Genomic DNA, 20,746 nt, shown 5'->3' with positions numbered 1-20,746 from the left:
TGGATATTACCTGAGGTTTAACTTTAAAACTCCAAACTAGGCGGCCAAATGTGCTGGTGATCTAATACGAAGCCCTAAAACATGTATTCTAGAGGGAAGGCTTTGGAGAAAAAGTAGATATCCTTGCAATATGATAGGTTAAGCAACAGGAATGTATAATACTATTACACTATCCCAGGTAGATAACAAGTAGTTATTTCCTTTTTATAATCATTATCTGAGTAACTTTTAGAAAGAGAAGATGGACAAGAATTTCTTTTTTCGGGATGGGAGCCCCATATGTATTGTCCAAGTGACCAGTACAGAAACCCAATAATGGGATTTGACATTTAATCTTGCTGGCTGAGAACACAGCAGTCATAGTAATGAATTTCTGATTTTCAGAATACTGGGGTTGGAAATATTGGCTGTGATTGTAGCAAAGACGTCATGGAAAAATTCTGGGTGACTACGAGTCTCTAAGCAGGGTGTTCTGTGGATTTGGCTAAAACTGACTCAGGAAAAATAAATGGCAAATAAAGAGGACAAGTAGGTTTAGAAAGAAGTTATTTACCACTTTAATAGGGCTGTCCAGCATTTGGTCACATAGATCATTTTGAAACCTAATTGCTTTAATGGTCTTCCTATCTCACCAGAAGAGATTTGAATACTCATGAAAAAAGCAAATCAAACATAGAAAGAGGTACCATGATAAGACTTGTTGCTACAGCACTATGTACTTAATGATGCCAGACTTTGGATTTCATTGGAGGACATTTCTGCAGTCTAGGACAGCCATACAAAGCCTTAAGACATTGTATTTACAGAACTTATTAATACAGGGATCCGTATTCTACCATAATTTTGCCAGAGTCTTAATAGCACGGTGGAGCAGCTCCCTTAAGAATTCTTATTTTTCTTATCTGTGGAAAAGCTAGTAGTTCTAAAAATACTTTCCTGGAAGAGGTTAGGATGGTTATTATATATCAATTGAATATAAAGTATGGTTATGTAAGCCAAGCTTGCATGCTAATATTGCACAGGGTAGAAAGCAATAAAACAGGACGATGTGCTTCCTTGGGCCATCTGGTAGAAACAGAAGGAAGCTCTCGATTCAGTATTGTTACGATGCCTCAGATTCCAGGAGTCCACCTGTAGCTGGCCTTCCAGCGTGAGTGCCATGTTGAAATTTCAGAAGGGCACATGTCTTCCTCGCCAAGAGAAAAAGAAATGCAACAAAACAAAACAAGACATCCAAACTCAAAGAGGTACACCAGCCGCCTCAAACTGTGGTATTGTTCATTTCTTGAAGAGAATATATAATATTTCAAAATATTATATATATATACATATATTTAAAATGGTACAAAGTAACTATAGATCCAAATTAGAAGATAGTTGATCGTTCTTCGTAATCCCAAAAATTTTCATGGAGAAAACCCTTTTTTTAAACCCACTTTCCATGGTGTTGCCAAAAATGCAGGGTCTTCTCACTATAGGATACTTCATGACACACAGTAAAAGCACTGTGATTTTCTGGTAACCAGTCAAAGTGCAAATAAGAAATCCATTTGGCTTGTAATGTGTAAGATGTTTTAAATTCTTAAAATGTATTTTCTGCAGAGGTGGTTTTCCTTTGCTACTATAACAAATGCTTCCATTAGGTTCTTGGGTGAATCTGAAACCAAAGACAGAAAGAAATTTCAGGGAGAAAAGAACAAAATGAAGGCATAAAGAAAGGTGACTAGGCAGAAAATGAGGACATCTTGAATTTTTAGTATGTGGCTTCTTTCAAGTGATCTGAAGCCAAAAATGTTAGTCTACAACCGTAGTTCTCAAATGGTGATAAAAAAGCACACTGACAGGCCATCATATTTTTATCAGTTCATTAAAGTTATTTTGCCACAACAGAGGAAATGGACTCTTGGAGCAATGAATAACGATGATTGGCTTCATGAGCATGTCACATATGCAGTTGCACAGAGCCCTGTGCTGGAAAGGGCCCCACACTCCATTTAATGATCTTCTATTGAAGTCTTGAAATTATTACTAATTTTTAAACTAGAGACGCCATGTTTTCATTTTTGTACTGGGCCCTTCAAATTATGTAGTTAGTCCTATGTCTGATGAGAATTTGAACTGAGTAGGTCATTCCATGACCTTGTCAAGCTGGCTTGCTGTGACAGGTAGAGGGGTGGCCATAAGGTAAACTCACTGCCAAGGTTCGAACACATTTTCTTAGGAACACAGGAGGGCTTTGCAGGTTGAGGAACTCTCCCTCTCAGTGACATAGTATTCAAGAGTAACCAAGAGCATACTCCTATAACGAATGATGCCTTTTAATCTATTTGAATATGGCCCAAAGACTCTAACATTCAACAGGATACATGCACAGAGTGTCACTGGTTTAGGGCAGAAATGATGATTCTAATAGAGTTGAAGGTTCTACTTTAGAGTTCTAGGAATAGGCATTTTTCTTCATAATCTCTTGGTTCTTTATAGTCTTAGAAATTGAGTGTTCTGGGTCCAGGGGTGGAGTCCATTAAAAGATTTTAAGGTTGGATAGGAATAGTAATAAAGTTGCCTTTCAAAAGTTGGTTGTGCCATGGGCAGCATGTGTAAGAAATCTTCACACACTTATTATTTTTTTTATCCTCTCCTTAGAAATGACAAATTCTTCCAAACCTTGGTTTCCTACATTCTGGTAATGTGTATCACCTCCTGTTTCCACTGTCTTATTTTTCACCAAAAGGAGGGAGAAAGTGACATTTATAAAACTGAAATGGGTTGCCTTTCTTTTATCTCTATCAACTTACCATCTCTACCCCGCACTACCCAACCTTAGGCCCTATCCTCCATGTAAGAACAGGAGGTTGGTCATCACATCCCAAGACCTTCACACATTAACTTTACAGAGCAGAGGCTTAAATATATTTATTGGCCAAAGAAATGGATGAGTTCACTTGGACCCAGGGGCAATTGTGACGGCATAAATTGATTTGTTTTTCCTTCTGGAAATTTCCAAATCCACACTCTCCCTCCTACCCTTCTCTCTTAAAGCTAGTTCATACAAAATGGTCTGAACATCAGGATAGTAAAGGCTTTTATAACCCTTGACACCTGATGGAATTTTGAGTGATGAAGCTGGGATGTGTCACAGCTGGAAGTTTGCCCTTCTGTAATATAAAAAACACTGGCTGATGAGAATGGATGGAGTTATGTGAGGTCAGAGTCACCGTTAGGAGGATGGGCCCAGGTGAGTGTGGGCAAATGACAGTAGTGCATTTGTGTGAAACATCAATTTGGCTGGACAGCCATTGTGGTGAGATGGGCAGTCTAACACGGCCTTTTAGGGAATGGAACTTGACTCTATGTTGTGTATATCTAACTGCTCATTTTCCCAGGAGTCTGAAAGACACTAACATATTGGGTTGAAGGAAATCCAAAGTTGCTTGATAATTTCCCAGGTATTATACCAGATTATGTTCTACTATTTTAACCTGTTAATTTTGCATTCCTAGTGACTTTGGTTTTCTCCTCATTTCATTCCCTGCCTTGTTATGTCCCCCAAAGCCAATGTTCCCTTTTTATATGTGAATTATTACAGCATTGTCAAACAACTTATTTCCTCTGGGGCAAGTCTGTCTTTATAAATTAAAGCATTATTCTTGAATGCACAGAGTATATACATTTCTTCCTGAATGCATTAGATACAGCATCCCCAGCTTATTTTTTTTAAATATGTACTATATTATAGCATATTATGTATTATTATTTCATATACATTAAATATAATATTGATTATAGGGAATTAGCTCATCTGATTATGGAGAGTGGCAAATCCAAAATCTGTAGAGCCAATTTCCCAACAGCGCCCCCAACTTTCAAACTTATGCGTTTTTTTTTTGTTTGTTTTCAGAAATGTTTTTATTTTTATTTCTATTTTTGAGGGAGAGAACATGCGAGCAGGGGACAGGGGCAGAAGGAGAGAGAGAGAGAGTCTAAAGCAGGCTCCACGCCCTGCATGGAGGCTGACATGGGGCTGGATCCCATGACCTGAGCTACCAGGGGCCCCTCAAACTTATGTTACGTTTAAAGAAAAAAAATAAACCAATATTTATGTAAAACCATAGGAAACTACCTCTTGTGAATATCTGGATTGGTTTGTCTTGCCACAAACTACCAACAAAATAATTCAACGAAACAATTGAAGCAATGGTCGAGCAGGTGTAGTTTAAAATCTAGCCATGAAACTTCACCCAGATGTACCAGGCTTCTTCCCAGGAGGGTTTCTGGCACCAGCTTTATTGTACCCCATGCTGGGTTTTGGAAAACTTCTCAAGGGTGACTACCTTCTCTCCGTAAAATGACATTCAGGAAGCTTCCTCTTTCCTAAGACTTATTCTCTCCAGTCTCCTGAAAGGGAAGCCTGTGCCTCATTCTACTTATCTTTTCTCCTTCCTTCTGTAGGTTATATTGTCACCCAGATCTAGTTTCCCCAAGGTTCTCCTTCAGACTGTGGCCTGTTGTCCTGGCTAGTTCATATTCTGGGGTGCCTGGTCCTTTAAATCAAACAATGAATTTCTACTCTCCACCAGCCTTAAAAAATGAGCACCATGCAACTTTGAATTAGATCACACTTTGAAACATCTTTTGTTTATCTACATTGCACAGACTGCTGAGAATTTTGACTCAGGGTGATTATTTGGGAAGTAATTCATAATAGGAAGGTTTTGAAAAAACCTATATAGGGAAAATGACATCTTAGGACTCTATCTTGCAAATATCTTCATATTGGCGTTACTTTTAAAAAATAACAGTATGACGGAAACTCGCAGTTGCCATTAACAATCTGGGGATGTTTCTTCTGTGTTTTTTTTTGTTGTTTTTGTTTTGTTTTGTTTTGTTTTTTTTTACTGAGACCACTCTCTTTGAATCAGTCTTATATGTAAGAACCAAAGAGGTGATTTAAAAAAATTTTTCCTCTTTGAGAAGAACTTGAATTTTTTATCCTAAAGATTACCTCTTAAATAAGAGTAGAACATTGAAAACCTATGACTCACAATTAAAGTGCATCTGTTTATTCAACTGTTTTGAAAGTTAAACTGCCAGAGTCAATACTTGAAGTGTACAGGCATATTTACACTGTGACAGGGAAAAACACATGGGGCATACTAGAAAAATTAATATAAAACCTATTTTGGAGCCTATAATCTAAGGACTGGTGTTGGCCTGCCATTTATACAGAATGGAAAGCTCCTGTATGTATCAGCTGAAGTTAATTGGTGCCTTTGTGTTTAAAAGTGCTTATTTCACTGTGAATTTCTTTGTAAGGAAGTGGGGAGAAAATTTAAGTCAGTAGTAATGTCTGAGTCCTCTCAAGGTGTAAAAAGTACAGCTTAGTGTTTTCTTTTCCTTCTCTAAAGACAGAGTTGAGATTTATTAGTTGAGTGATGTGTTGCTCACACGACTGTAGAGCAACCTCTTATTTCCTCGCTTGAAATGGATGCACATATCAGAACAGGTACATCCTCTGCTTTCAAACCAACTGCATGGGGGATTTATTTCTCTTGTATACTCAACTGTTGGGTTGCATTCAGCCCACCCAGGACAGTAGCAAACACAGAGGCTGTGCTCCAGCCTCTATTATTGTGATCAGACCTGCACTGTACTTCTGTGAGGAAAGAAAATGTCTAGGATGTATTCACAGTGTTTTAAAATATACCCTACAGAGGCCAATAAAAAGAGTGTTACATAGTCATAAAAAGTAGCATTAACAATTTCTGTGTTTTGTTTATTTATATTCTATTTTCCAAAGAGTCTCCTAGTTGGTACCCTTGGAATCTCACATACTCAAACCCTGAAGTAATTTGACTTGTATTCTTATTCTTGACTGAGTTTCAGGTCTGGAGAAACCATAAGAGCAGGGTTTATATTCAATAAAGGGAGATCAGTTATCATTTGGAAGAGGAAATAGAGTTTTGGCAGAAAATACATCAGCAACCTGTTTTAAACAATGGTGATCGAATTCCAATCATACTGATGATAATTCAGAGTATCTGAAAACTGACTTGGAAGGGCGTCTTCAGATTGTTTCGTAAAATTAGTTTCAGGCAAAATGTAACCAAAGGGAAATATGAAATCCACTCCCATCAGTTAATGAAGATGGTTTCTGGAGGTAAGTGTCATGAACTGGGTTCATTTTTGAATAATCTCTCCTGAGGCTGTTTCTTTGAAGTGAAATATGATAATCCAAGCTGAGCATCTCAGGTGCATGAATGCATGTTAACAAGCTAGGACGGTTCAGGAACCTCTCTTGGCCACAAGCCAATGAGGTATAACAATTTACTGCTTAATGCAGTCAATATAGGCAATGAAATTGGATATGCAGAAGAGTCTCCATTATCTTATGTATGAAAGATATGTTTTATAAGATATTATGTTTTCTGTATCACGAGCCTGCCAGTACCAATGTTATTTCTTGAGAAGATAATGCTGAGAAAAAAGATCAATTTAAGACTTATTATATAGGGGTGGGAATTAGAGATGACCTTTTAAATTTGAGTCACCCTTTTGGAAGGCTACAAGTTCAGCATGTTGGGATTTGTAACTGGTGGATCTGGCTTTCAACAATACCCAGTACATTAAAACACATATACACACAACAGGGCTGAGAGCCACATGATATATATACATAAAACCATGCTAGTTATTAAAATATTGACGTGATCGTAATTATGTAATTAAAATATTGTACTACATTTGAATAAATACTGTCTTAAGTGCTCTGAGCTACACTTTCTACCCTGCCCTCTTTAGGACTCCCATACTTTCCCATGATCTATTATCTACAGGGCCAATGGCTATCCTACCTGGGCTTTTCCAAACTGCTCTGGCAACATGATATCAATTCTCATGGGTTGGATGGCCTCACCATATAGGTTGTTATGTATTTTGAAGATAGCTCCTTATTTTACCACAGAAACCAAGGAATGATAATTCACATCACAAAAACTTTTCACTCATTTAAAAGATCATCAAATAATTCTTTTAAAGAACATGTAGAAAATGGCTGTACTTAAACGCAGCCCTCTTCCGCAAACCATCTGGACAAATTAGGCAGGACTCTTATTTTATTATCTATTTTGAGCACCGTAGTAGTTGGCTGAATTATGCGACTAATTGCTTTACCGTTCTTCTTCCTTTTGGCTATGCTAATCCAGCTTTATTTGTGACCCAGTCACACAAACGCTAAACTGCTCAGCAGGGAAAAGTCAAGTTCCATGTCTAACTTCTTGTTGCTGGATGGACACTGATATGAACAGTTAAGAATGTTTTCTGTCAGGGAAAAGGTCTTCTTATCTCCTGTTCAAAAGCTTCCCTGGATGCTGTTGTGCAACTCAAAGGCAACACAGTATGGTTGGTAACATGCATGAGATATTTGAAAGAAATACACTTACTCTTGTGGTCTTAATTTTATTGCCTGTAGCGCACATCCAACCGGAATTATCAGGTAGTGTTTTACATTCTTCTCCTTCTAGACAAGGCTCCATCTCACACCACCATTTCCCAATCACTATGGAGGCTGTGCAAAAACAGGAAACAAGTGTGTTTGCAATTCATCCAAACAACGTGGGCACCGGTGACGTGACCCTCTAAGTGTTCATTCTCTTTGAAGCACGCTACTTTCTCTTGAAACTTCTAGGGCCGGCTAAGAATTCTCTATGAAGAAAAGTAATATTTTCATTTACCGGTCTTACAGAGCAAATCTGATTTTCTAATTTTATGGTTTTATCAAGCAACAGTTTGTCAGAAATCACCCTCGCACCCTGAAAGATGAAAATCTATGCATTGGGAGGTATACTTTCTGGAGAAAACTTTATGTTTTCACAAACCGAGGACCTTTTACTCTTCCTTTTCAGGGAAGGGGACAAAAGTAGTAACTGCCCTTCAGAATGATAGAGCTATTCCTTCAGAAAGGCCAGTTTACCCACCCGGCATTAGGGTTCATCCCCCACCCTCGGGCCTTCTTTGAGAATTTCAAAGGCCTACCCACAGGAAAAAAAAAATGAAATGACTGGAACCATAAAAGAAAATCTGCAAAATAAAAACTAAGGGTTATTAATAAATAGAAGTATTTGTTTACAATCACAGGTATATTCATGTCAGCTGCATTTCCTGTTGATGTTTGATATGAGGTGGGTCGAACTTTCCAAAGTTGAGCCTCTGATAAAAAAAGCCCTATTTTGCAGGGTGATATCAGAGATGACCACAACAGGAAGCTGGCGATGAACTGAGTGGATGTATTTATAGCACAGTCTGGTTTTTGTTTTAAGATTTTATAAAATAGCGACTGGATGCACTCCACCCAAGTCAAGGAGCTCCACATCTTCCTTACTGCCTTCATGAGCGAAGAATTATTTCTGCCATTCGAAATTCTCAAAACGTCTGCCAGTGGTTCTTGTGTCGTGCTTTCTGATTGCCTGTTTTCACACTGGACTAGAACCCTAGTTCTAGAGATACTCGCCTTCAGCCTCTTACACCTGCCGGAGGGGAGTCCCCACCTTGATGTTTCCTTCTCACAATGACAAAGAGGCCAGATGACATCTGTTAACATCACAGAGGATTCTTATTAAAATGGAATGAAGTAAATCCCGAAGCAAAGCAGGAGTACATTATAAGTCCCCAGTCGGAGAGAGGGATTAGATTGTTAATTTAAACACAGAATGGTTTTTAAACAGACATGGGGACGTCTGCCCATATTCAAGCTTTCTTCTTTCTACAAGACCCTTACTTTGGACTTTCCTTCCTCTGGAATCCAGCGTATGGATTGCAAAATTTGATCTTATATGCAAAATCATGTCTACTCCATTATCGGGTCAATTTAAGGAATTTTTCAAGGGTAATTTTGCCTCTGCTTGATTTATACCTTATGTGCGGACCAGAATGAACCACATAAAATGCATCTCCATTGGAATATAGCACGCAAGTATAGGAAGTAAAATCTCCTAAATAGTCCATCCGTATGCAAGACAACGTGATATTTTGGTAAAACATGGAGTAGTAACAGAAGACACAAATTCTCCACAGGGTACAAAATGATTATGAGAGCTAAGAGCGTCTTTCTTTTCAATAGCAGGGTTCTCTATGAGCATGTGGAATAAGGGAAGATTCCAGTCACAGGTAAAAGAGACCTTATTTAGGTGAATTAATAGGTGACGATGTTAAATGAGAGAAGCCTGTACTTTGGCAGCAAGAAAAACACATGTAGCGTTGAAAAGGGAACAAAAATAAATTGCAAAGCTTCCAGTAACCTAAGATAAAAGCCAGGGTTTGGCAGTGTTTATTGAGAGCCTAGAATCGGAAGCGTCCTTTCGGTTAGCACTCAGGCAGCAACAGGCTGGTGACATTTGCCACACTTGTCCCCTGAAATCCCACCTAATATTTCACTATTGCTGCCCTGAATCGACATCAACAAGAATGGAAAGCCTCTGATCTTAGCTCCGAGGGGAAATTGCCTTTCCAGACAGTCTTCCATTTAGGGTTTGTGACTTTTTTTTTTTCCCACAGAGGCACACAAATAATGAACAACTGCCAGTGGGGTCAACTTTAGCATCTCTTTCTTCTAAAGGACGCTGTTCCTTCTTCTTGAGGTTGCTCTCTGCCCTCTCAGAGCTGACCTACTCTGTTGTTAGCTAACAAAGCAGTTTCTGTCTCTTAAGCATTAATGTCTTCTAAATGAAAATGTAGACAATAGGAAAAAGAATGCATCTCAAAACCCACAGATCACCTTTAATTCAAGGGAGTAAAGGTCCACTGACTCAAAGGGAAAAAGGAAAGCCTTTCTAAGAATAAAAACATCCCCAGACTGGCCTGTAATCTCTAAAAATTCCTATTACACTTGCTTCTCCTTAACAGAGTTGGATGCTTTGACGTTACCCTCTGGTTTATTGGGATCTAGTTCATTCTTCCAGGGTTGCTTTTCTAAAGATGCTATTAGACTGATTTTGCTTTTGATTTATGCATTACATGGTCATTTTAATATCTTTCACATCATCTTCTAGGTCAAACTATAGTCTTTTCCCCTAATTTTTTCATATACTCATATTTCCTGCAATATTTTCAAAAAAAATTCACAGAGAGGATTTACAAATTGTGCTCTCTCCTCCCATACTGGAAGTCACCTAAAACCTTCAGATCATTGAAAGAGGAATGATCGATTAGATTTAATCAATAAATGCAATATTAATGCAACTTAACTGGCTTTATAATTTTTCTTATGGAGATATCTATAAGAAAAATGCAGGCACAAATAATTCTAAATATCTTGAATTACAATGGTCAGTGCAATAATAAAAATGATAATGGACATTTTTTTAAATCTTTTTTTTTTTTTAACGTTATTTATTTTTGAGACAGAGAGAGACAGAGCATGAACAGGGGAGGAGCAGAGAGAGAGGGAGACACAGAATCTGAAACAGGCTCCAGGCTCCGAGCGGTCAGCACAGAGCCCGACGCGGGGCTCGAACTCACGGACCGTGAGATCACGACCTGAGCCGAAGTCGGACGCTTAACCGACCAAGCCACCCAGGTGCCCCGATAATGGACATTTTTGATGGCCTCTTCTGGGTTTCTGTGTTAGGTACTTCAAAATGTATGATCTTAGGGGCACGTGGGTGGCTCATTAGGTTGAGCTGAGTGACCGACTTGGCTCAGGTCATGATCTCACGATTTGTGACTTCGGGCCTGTGTCGGGCTCTGTGCTGACAGCTTGGAGCCTGCAGCCTGCTTCGAATTCTGTGTCTCCCTCTCTCTCTGCCCCTCCCCTGCTCACACTCTGCCTCTCTCTGTTTCTCAAAAATAAATAAATGTTAAAAAAAATTTTTAAATGTATTATCTTAATCTTCAGAGCAATCCTAACGGTGGGTATTATTATGAACCCATTGTATGGATGAAAAAAAAAAAATGAAGCTCAGAGAAGTTAAAAAACTTGGCCAAGCTTACACAGGTAGGAAGTGTAGGAATTAACACTACGTGCAGGCCTGGTTAATGACAAAATCCTTGTTTTTCATCATTATAGTGCTAACTTATGATAGTTTTGTGTTCAGGATTCAGAGAACTCTTACTAAACATGTGATTGCTGAGTGAATGAATGAATTCTCTCTGATGTCTTATTATTGAAAAAAATTTCATATAAATACAAACGCTTGAGGAAAATACAAAACATGTAGTTTCTCATAAAATTAACATAAAAATGAGTTGCATAATAGCTAGTTTATATCATATTTGTTTCTTCCTAGACAGAGCTCCATATTGCTTGATTTTATTACTTACAGCATTTTAACAGAAAGTCTCAGTAGTGAATAATTTTTGAAGCCACAAGAAACTTGTGAGGTAGACATATAACTTCTGTGAGGACTTTTTATCCCCTAGAAGAACAGAGTTAATTAAATATCAGCTGCAAAAACCAACTCTCTCTTATCTATGATGATTAGGAAAGAGGCTCTTAAAGGTCCCTTTTAACCCTGGGGTTTGGAATTCGCTCTCTTACTGTATCATGTTCAGGAAAATATCTGATCTTCAACTTTGTCAAGAATGTTCATTTTCCTTGAAAGATTCTTAAAATTACTAAAGCTACTTTAGTCATGAGTTTTGATTTCATCCTTATATCATCATATTGCTGCAGAGCAAAAAAGAGAGACTGTAAAAGGAGACTCAATCCAATTTTCAGTGAGAAGTCTTAAATAGAGAAGTCCTTCTGTTGCTGTTATTGTTGTTTACTTTGTGGTATCTTACCACGTAAAGAGAACAAGGTACTGAGAAGCAGTGGAGTTAATAAATACAGCAAATATACATTATCTTATTAAAGAGCCAAAGTCCCTTTTTATCATTCCAATAAACAATGTTTGGGTCTCAATTTAGTAAGTGTTCTTTGGGCACTTTCTGCAGCCAAAGGACTATGTGGCTTAGTGACATGGATAAAATGATGAACATGACATAGTTCCTGCCCTCAGAGCTTGTGACTTAGCTCAAGGTTTCTCTCTCTGTGGGCACTATTGGCATTTTGGCATGTATTATGGTAAGGAAGTACAAATGAGCAAAGTGCTCCTCTGGCAGGAAGCACGTTATTGTGCAGGAAGAATAGGCTCACGCTGGGAGCGGGAAGGGAAAATCTTAATAAGATTGTGGAAGTTCTTGAAAGCATGAAGCTCAGGCTTCCCTCCCCCCTCAAAGGAATGGTAAATCACTGAATATTCTAGATTCTGTGAGCAAAGGGAAGACATGATTAATGGGTGACTGGGGGAAAATGGATTTGGCAGTGATGTACAAGATGGAAAGAGGAAGAAGAAAGTAGCTGAAATGCCACATGAGCACAGGTGCATTCAAACAGAAGGGATAGGTCTTGATTTTGGATGCCTCCTCCAGAACCGTGAAGAAGGGCAGAGCTGAAAGCGATGTTAGGAACAACTGAGGAAACCATATGGCAATAACTCAACTATGTTAGCCATAACCTTAACCACACCACACTTGAATTATTAGCTCGTGTGCCTGTCTATTCACCAGGCAGTGTGCTTCTTGAGGGCAGGGATCATATCACATTCATCTTTGAATGGCACACGGTAACTCAAGGCAGGTTTGCATTTTATGATTGAATGAATAAAAAAAATGAAAGAGAAAAAGAAAAAAAATCATGCTTCTATCAAAGGATGGTGACGATGCCATGAGAAAATGCATTCAAAGCACTTAGCAGCGTATCTGGCATTCAATAAATGTTTGATAAATATTAGCTATTATTATCATCGGCATCATCATTTTTATGATTCTAAAGAATAAAATCACTCCAAAACAGAAACACAGTTCTTCACAAAGTGAGAGAGTAAACCATTGTTCTTCGGTATTACGCCAAACACCCAGCTTGCTTCTATGACTTATGAGAGTTTGAGCATAAATTAAATGGTTGAACATATGATTGCATTCATGTTCCCAGACGTACGTTATAAGTACATCAATCAAGACAAATTTCCAGGCTCATTTTTGTGCAACCTGTCATGCAATTTAGGCAATGGCTGGAACTCCATTAGAAGGCTGGGACGGCCCTCCCGCCTTCCTTTTTGCACAGGTTGTTGGAACAGCTGCTACAATGCTCTTCTTCAAAAGACCTGCAGTGGCTCCCTCTGTGTTACTGTCTTTATCAAAGTAAACAGAAAGTTAAAGGCATTGAACACTGTCGCCTGCAGCCATGCCCAACTCCCTCTTTCCTGTGAGCCCACATTTAAGGATAAGCTCCAGGGCAGACACATCATGTAATGGTTAAGACTCTAAGCTCTTGGGTGTGTGACAGAGGGACCTGGGTGTGAATCCTAACTAACGCCACCACTTCTGGACAGCATGGCTTTGGAAAGTCTCTTAGGTCAAGTGTCAGGTTATTGAGTTATAAAAGCACTTAAACAAAATCACAACTGGTTACAGTAAATTTTAGAGGAGATCAGGATCTCGGTGTAACACATAATAAACTTTATATGCAACAGATGGCAGTTATTACTGTTATTTATCCATGTGTCCTTATCGAGCTATGTATGCATCCATCCAATTACCTTTACAGAGAGTTAATGCCTGATCTTTAACGGAAGCTTGTATGAATTGTGGGATGCTTATATCCAGTTTTTTACTAATTAGACTGTATTTATTAGTAGCATCTACAACATATTTCAGATGCACATAGGAAATTAATGACGAGTGATGAGCATTGCTTTCCTTCTACAAATTCTATTCCAGGGTTTTTCAAACTGGGGCAATTTTATCTTCCTTGAAGGTGTTTGAAGACAAAAATGATCTTTTATTCATTCAAAAGTTATTCATTGACTGCTGTGAATGACATAAGCAGACATAAGACAGACACATTTCCTAGCCTACCCTAAAGTGGCTTACAGTCTGTTGCGGGGGATAGACACTAAATATAATGGTGGGATAATACAGAGTGACAAATTATGAAAAAGGTACTAGGGAAACTAATGAGTGGATCTGATTTGGACTGTCAGGGTGATGGTAGTAAGAAAAATCCTCATTAAACATAGGGGTGCATATATCTTTTCAAATTAGTGTTATCATTTTCTTTGGGTAAATATCCAGTAGTGGAATTATTCGATCATTGTGTGGGAACCTCCATACTCTTTTCCACAGTAGCTGTATCAATTTACATTCCCATCAACTGTGCATGATGGTTCCTTCTTCTCCACATCTTTGACAATACTTGTTCTTTCTTTTTTTTTTAAAAAAACCTTTCTGACAGGTGTGAGGTGATATCTCATTGTGATTTTCATCTGCATTTCCCTGATGATGAGTGATGTTGAGTATCTTTTCATGTGTCTGTTTGCATCCATATGTCTTTTTTGGAAACATGTCTTTTCGAGTCCTCTGCCACTTTTCAATGAGATTGTTTGGTTTTTGAGTGTTGAGCTGAGTCAGCTTTTTATATATTTTGGATATTAACCCCTTATTAGCTATATCAGTTCCAATATCTTCTCTCATTCAGTTTTATACAGCAATAAAAGGAGTAAGATCTTGACATTCCCAACAACATGGATGGACCTAGAGAGTATTATGCTCAGGGAATTAAGTCAGACAAAGAAAGACAAATACCATATGATTTCACTCATATGTGGCATCTAAACAACCAAACAAATGAATAAACAAACAACAACAACAAAAAGTCAGAAAAAGACCTACAAAGTGATGGCAGCCACATGAAAGGGAGGTAGGGAATGAGCACTACGCTCACCGAAAAAAAACAAATAAAGGTCTTCCTTGATGAAGTAATTTAATAACTAAGTCATCAGCAAAATTGTTTCCATAGTAAAGCAAACAATTATACATGTTGTGAGGCAGACGCCTAGCTTCAGGGGAATTTCAAGATAAAACACAAAATGTAAAGAAATCTTTTACTTGTCCTGGGCTGTTCCAAGCTGTCTTATCAGACCATAGGGGTGCAGTTCGTACTGCTTTGAAAAAAACTATCGGCTCTGGTAACAAGGAATACGCAGAGACTTTTTTGTCCACTCAAGGGAGTGCTCCTAATTCTTGCCAGTACTGATATTCTTCTTTGTGGGCTACAGACACCAAGGCTGGAGTTCCCGGCTTGGCCTGCACTTTCTCTACATGATGATTCTATCCTTGCGTTCACTTATAAATCAAACACTGGAGGGTGGTAGGCTTTCACTAAATCAGTGGTTTTATTGTAAAATTAACTCTAGCTCTGTTTTTTCATTTGTGTGTCTACCTAACTTTAAATATAAGTTTAAGAAGGAGCGCAAAGAATCATGGTTATTAAATAAATTTTCTACTGAACATTCCTGTGTTCTCAAACTTAACATTATATGTTTAAAACATTTAAGAGCAACTCCGAGGTTTATGGTAAAGTGTGATGTGTAATTCTGTGGAGGCACACGCATTCTGATGTTCTTGTTTTTGCCAACCATAGAAACCTTTGCTTTTCCTAGTTTTTTAAATATTTTTGAGAGGGAGCACGAGTGGGAGGGGCAGAGAAAGGGGGACAGAGGATCCAAAGCTGGCTCCATGCTGAGGGACAGTAGCGAGTTGGGTGTGGGGTTTGAACTCACGAACAAAGACGTCATGACCTGAGCCAAAGTCAGATGCTCAATCAACTGAGCCACCCAGGCACCCCTTTCCTCCCTAATTTTAAAAGTAATAGATATTCTTTTCTAAAATTCAAAGCATACAGATAATTAGCAAAAGGAAAATAAACATTATCACATTAGGCAGAAGTAGACTGCTACATATGGGTATGTTTTTTCCAGAATTTCTCTCTGATTATTCTTGACACAGCATCCAGCGTGATCTTTTAAAATGCAAATCATTTCCTATCATTCCTCTGCTTAACACTCTCCAAAGGTTTCCAGCACAAGGAATAAATTCCACATTGCTTACTCTGCCCTTCAAAGTCCCATGTTACTTGGCTCTTCCTCTCTCTCCAACCACGTATTTTTCTACCAGCCCCACCCCCACCCTCCATCTGTATCAATCTCTCTGCCCCTCTACCTCTTTTGCAAATCTGTAAATCTCTTTTCTGATTTGGCTTACCCTCTGTCCAGGGAATGTTCTCCCCAAACTGCCATTAACCCCCATTCATAAGCCACAATTCAACTGTGTTGTGTTTTGTTTTGTTTGTTTTGTTTTAGAGTGGCCTCTCTTGATAATTTACCTAAAATAATCCACACTCGCTTGACCCTGACTCTTTCCCCTTATCGCCTGCTTTGATTTTCCTCATTACTCCCTGCATTCACATGACATGTTTACTTTACCTGGATATTTGTCACAGAACAGGTCATCAATATGTATTTTTTAAATGGTTGAATAAATGCATATACTAACTAGGATAATTTTATTAATAAAAGTAAGATCATTCCACACATACTGCCTGCCACCCTTCTTCAACACCTAACCATGGAATCATAAACAGTTTCCTATGTCTAGAAAAATGAAATGCATTATTTTAAGGCCCACATAATACTCCTTAGTAGGGGTGCATCTTATTTAACCAATCCCTCAGTGTTAGAAATTTTTCTTTTTTTGTTGTTGGTTGGTTGACCGTTTGCTATTAGTAAAGATGCTTATATCAACACCCTTGCGCATATATCTTTGCAAATATATTTAATTATTTGCCTAGGGAAAATTCCAAGAAGTGGAGTTTCTGAGTCCCGAGGTAAAAAAAAAAAAATGTTCAGCACTTGTGATACATAAATTGTCAAGTTGTCCTTCAGAGAAACTGTACTAACACTGTTTCTCACCATAAGTACCCATTTCTCTGCAGGGCTGTATCAACCAGATTAGAATTCTTAACGATTTTAGTGAAGTATTTAGTGAAGATAAGCATTTACTTATCTTTTGGGGGTACAGAAACACATTCTTAGCTAGCTAGTGAACGCAGCCTACTGTCAGTCTTCATATTCCATGTTGACTATCTATAGAATAGACCTAAAATAGTAGAATAGCAACAATGACAACAAAGCCTCAATTTGTACTTAAAGAAACCTAACCAAGAGGGCTATAACAAGTGAGGAGAGACTAATGAGGTCAAACAATGAAGGCTCTACACCAATACAAAAAAAGAACAACAAAAAAATTTGCATTCCTTAGTGTAATTTGATATTTCTTTAAAAATATTTTTTTTAACGTCTATTTATTTTTGAGATGGACAGACACAGAGCATGAACGGGGGAGGGGCAGAGAGAGAGGGAGACACAGAATCCAAAGCAGGCTCCAGGCTCGGAGCTGTCAGCACAGAGCCCAATGCGGGGCTCGAACTCACGAACCATGAGATCATGACCTGAGCCAAAGTCAGACGCTTAACCGACTGAGCCACCTAGGCACACCTATAATTTGATATTTCTTGGAAGTCCCTGAAAAATGGGATGTCTTTACTACACACGTACACCTTAGGCTTAGCAAACTCAGATGGAGAACGTTGCTATTTCAGAATAAAATAGGCATTTATGTTGGTCCCTTTGAAATTTGGCTTCCCTGTGGTCACTGTTGCTGTCTGATCCTTTTACTTTCATGGTAACAGAACGGGGGCGCTGGATGTGGTTGTGGGGAAGAACTCCAAAATGTCTCTGTATTTTAAGTCAAAGTGAAAATCAGAATAAAAAAGATATATATGCAACTTTTAAGCCACATGCACATGTATAGATCTTTTGAGTGCTAGCTCTCTGTGTTCTTCCAATAGAAATGGCTCACTGGAGGAATATATTTGTATACAAGTATTTTCCCAATTTGGAAAAGTACTTTGTGAGGTCATTATTAAATTCTATAATACAGTTTTTACTAAAATTGCTACAGATTTACCATAATAAAATAATGTCAGTTAAGTGCATTTTCCTCTTTTTGTATGTAAAGTAACCGCTTTTACTGTTATTGATACATTAACATATCACTTTTGGTTGATTCCACTTTGCAACTGATCCCAAATATTAAATTATTCCCAGAAAATTCTTGGCATCAAGTCCCTTTGCAAAACTAGGGCTTGCAATCTTGGCAGTAATGGGAAAGTTGTACGCCGATTGTAAGGTCTTTCATTTTAATCTTGCTCCCACTAGAGAAGATTGATATAAATAAAATTTAAATAGAAAACACATTTCAGATGCCAACAGTGAAAAAGACTTTGTCAGCCTAATGAAAAGGTATCAATTTTCTCTACTTTATTCAATAAATTGTGAGTCATTTTCTAAATGGATTAGATTAAAGGAAAGTTCAAACTCCCAGGGAGATGCTCTTGGCAATGATGGAGACTTCAGACAAGGGAAAAAGGACAGGGCACATAAAACCTCTTAGGTCTCTTCAGATCTATAAAAATTGATAGCAAGTAGGAGAGAGGTGTCTCTAACCCTGAACTCACCTATTGCCTTAGAAGCCAAATCATGGGGAATTGAACAAGACACATTGTTTCTCTTATTTTATTAGGATGTCATGGGTGGTTGAGTAAATTACAACTGAGAACATGGAAACCTTGGGAGGGGTGAGTCCTGGATGAAAAGCCTGTGGCTCTCCATGCTTTCTCTGCCTGTCTCATAGATGTATGCTAAAGTAAGAGAACAATATGCTCTAATGCGATTATGCTCATGCAGTCTCTGTGGGAGACTCTGATACCTTCAGGTGTATTATAATTAATTTAACTTCAGAACACATAACCTACCTTTCATGTGAGGATGAAATGTGTAAACTTTGATCACAGAACACTCTCGGATCTAATGTGATTCTTGTGTATGTGTTTGAAATGGCAAAATAATTTGATAACTGAATATTTTTGTAATTTAGAAGAACTGCCCCAAACCTCTTTAGCATGTGCGTTCATTTGCCAACCCCTTGAGAACTGGAAAATAAGAATCAATGTCTTATTTTCCTCTACAGATACCACACAGCTAGCATGGTTGTTTGTGTGGAGTTGTCTGAATGGTTTGGAAGAATTCAACTTCCCTTATCAGAAAATATTTATAGGCTGTCTACTCTATGCTTAGCACCACTTGATATAGGCAGTCTGAGTGACACAAAAGCAAACCAGAGCTGTCACATATGAGTTTTAAAGTAGAAGAGGAAATAAGAAATCTTAAGGTCCCGATTCCTAAACATTTAGTTGCAGTAATACCAAACGCTTTGAAGTTGTGACCGAGATGGCAGAATACGAAGACCTGGAACTCACCTCCTTCCACGGGCACGCCAAATCTAAACCTACATATGCTGCAATTCCTCCTGAAGAAGAATCGAGGGCTGACGGAACAGCTTTTGCACACAAACAATAGAGGCCCCACATAGAGGAGGGCAGGATAGATAGAGACATGGTAATGATGGGAATCCCACTCCCACTATGATGATCTAAGCTAGGAAAGGATATCACTGAGAGGCCAGTGCACTGACTGGCCTGCCCTGGGACACAGTGGAAAAAAAATAGTTTCAAAGGCAGCTGGATTATAGGTGAAGGCAATCCATTTATTAGCCTTAGACTGCCCAAAGGTGGGGAACTGCTAGAACTCTCTCTGGAGGGGGAGGCACTGGCAAACTCCACTTTCTACGTTTCCCCTCTGCCTTGATAGCATGGGTCTTGGTACCCTAGCCAGCCTTCCAAGGCAAACCAGAGAGCCCCAAGTCCCCAGCTCACCCCAGCTCCAGCCATTCTACCAAGGTGCCACTGGCGTGGAAAGCCCGGGGAATCTCCTGGCCCACACCTGTTCTGCCTCCAAATGTCCCACCAGAGTTGCTCTGTTGTATCCTGTCCCAGGACCCATTTCGACACCCACAGGAGCTTCAGCCACCCACCAGGGTGGCCCTGGTGTGGTGCACCTTGGGACTTCCCTGGCCCACACCTGCTCTGGCTCCAGGAGGTCTGTCAAAGCTGTCAGCACATGAAATCTACATAGTGGAGGTTCCTACATGAGGCCACTCCTTCAAGACAGGGAGAGGTAGTTGTTTCATGTAACTAAGAGAAACAAATAGAAGTCAAACAAAATGAGGAGACAGAGAAGTATGTTTCAAGTGAAAGAACAAGATAAAACTCCAGAAGAAAACCATAATGAATCAGAAGTAATTTACCTGACAGAGAATTCAAAGTCAGGGTCATAAGGATGCTCACTGAACTCCCCAAAGAGTGGAGAACACAATGGGAACTTCAATAAAGAGTTAAACAATATGAGAGAACCAGTCAGAGTTGAAGAATATTGCCAGTGAAATAAAAAAATATATATATACATACATATACATATATGTATACGTATGTATATATGTATATATATATGTATATGTATGTATATATGTATATATATATATGTATACATATGTGTATATATATGTATATATATATACATATATATACATATATATATATATATATATGCTAGAGAGAATCAACAAGAGATTAGATGATACAGAAGAATGGATCAACAATCTGGAAGACAAGGTAAGAAAAAATCATCCAATCAGAACAGCAAAAAGATAAAAAGAGTTGTGAAAAATGCAGTTAGTTTAAGGGACCCCTGAGACAACATCAAGGGTATTATCATCCACTTTTTAGGGGTCTCAGATGAAAAGAAAAAGAGAAAGGGGCAGAAACCTTATTTTAAGAAATAATGGCTGAAATTTGTCTAACTTGAGGAAGGAAACAGACATCCAGGTCCAGAAAATACAGAGTCTCAAACAAGAAAATCTAAATAGATCCATATCAAGACACATTATAATAAAAATGGCAAAATTTAAAGATAAA

The 20,746-nt window shown here is 38.5% G+C and overlaps 1 protein-coding gene across 2 annotated transcripts in view; it reads right to left on the bottom strand.

Moving 5' to 3' along the window:
• Positions 1-384: 384 nt before the first annotated feature.
• The window catches only part of TAFA1 (TAFA chemokine like family member 1), a 507,152-nt gene continuing 486,790 nt past the window's right edge, over positions 385-20,746 (bottom strand). For both annotated transcript variants that reach the window (XM_049642696.1, XM_049642695.1), the window contains 2 exons: positions 7,440-7,564; positions 385-1,657 (listed from right to left, as the gene is read on the bottom strand). In XM_049642696.1, coding sequence (XP_049498653.1) covers positions 1,640-1,657; positions 7,440-7,564 — 143 coding nt within the window. In that variant the 3' untranslated portion in view covers positions 385-1,639. The remainder of the gene's footprint in view (positions 1,658-7,439; positions 7,565-20,746) is intronic.

This window comes from Panthera uncia, chromosome A2 (assembly GCF_023721935.1).
Source record: "Panthera uncia isolate 11264 chromosome A2, Puncia_PCG_1.0, whole genome shotgun sequence".
Classification (NCBI taxonomy): Eukaryota; Metazoa; Chordata; class Mammalia; order Carnivora; family Felidae; genus Panthera; species Panthera uncia.
Note: the sequence above shows the minus strand (reverse complement) of the source record. Positions and strands in the feature narration are given on the sequence as shown.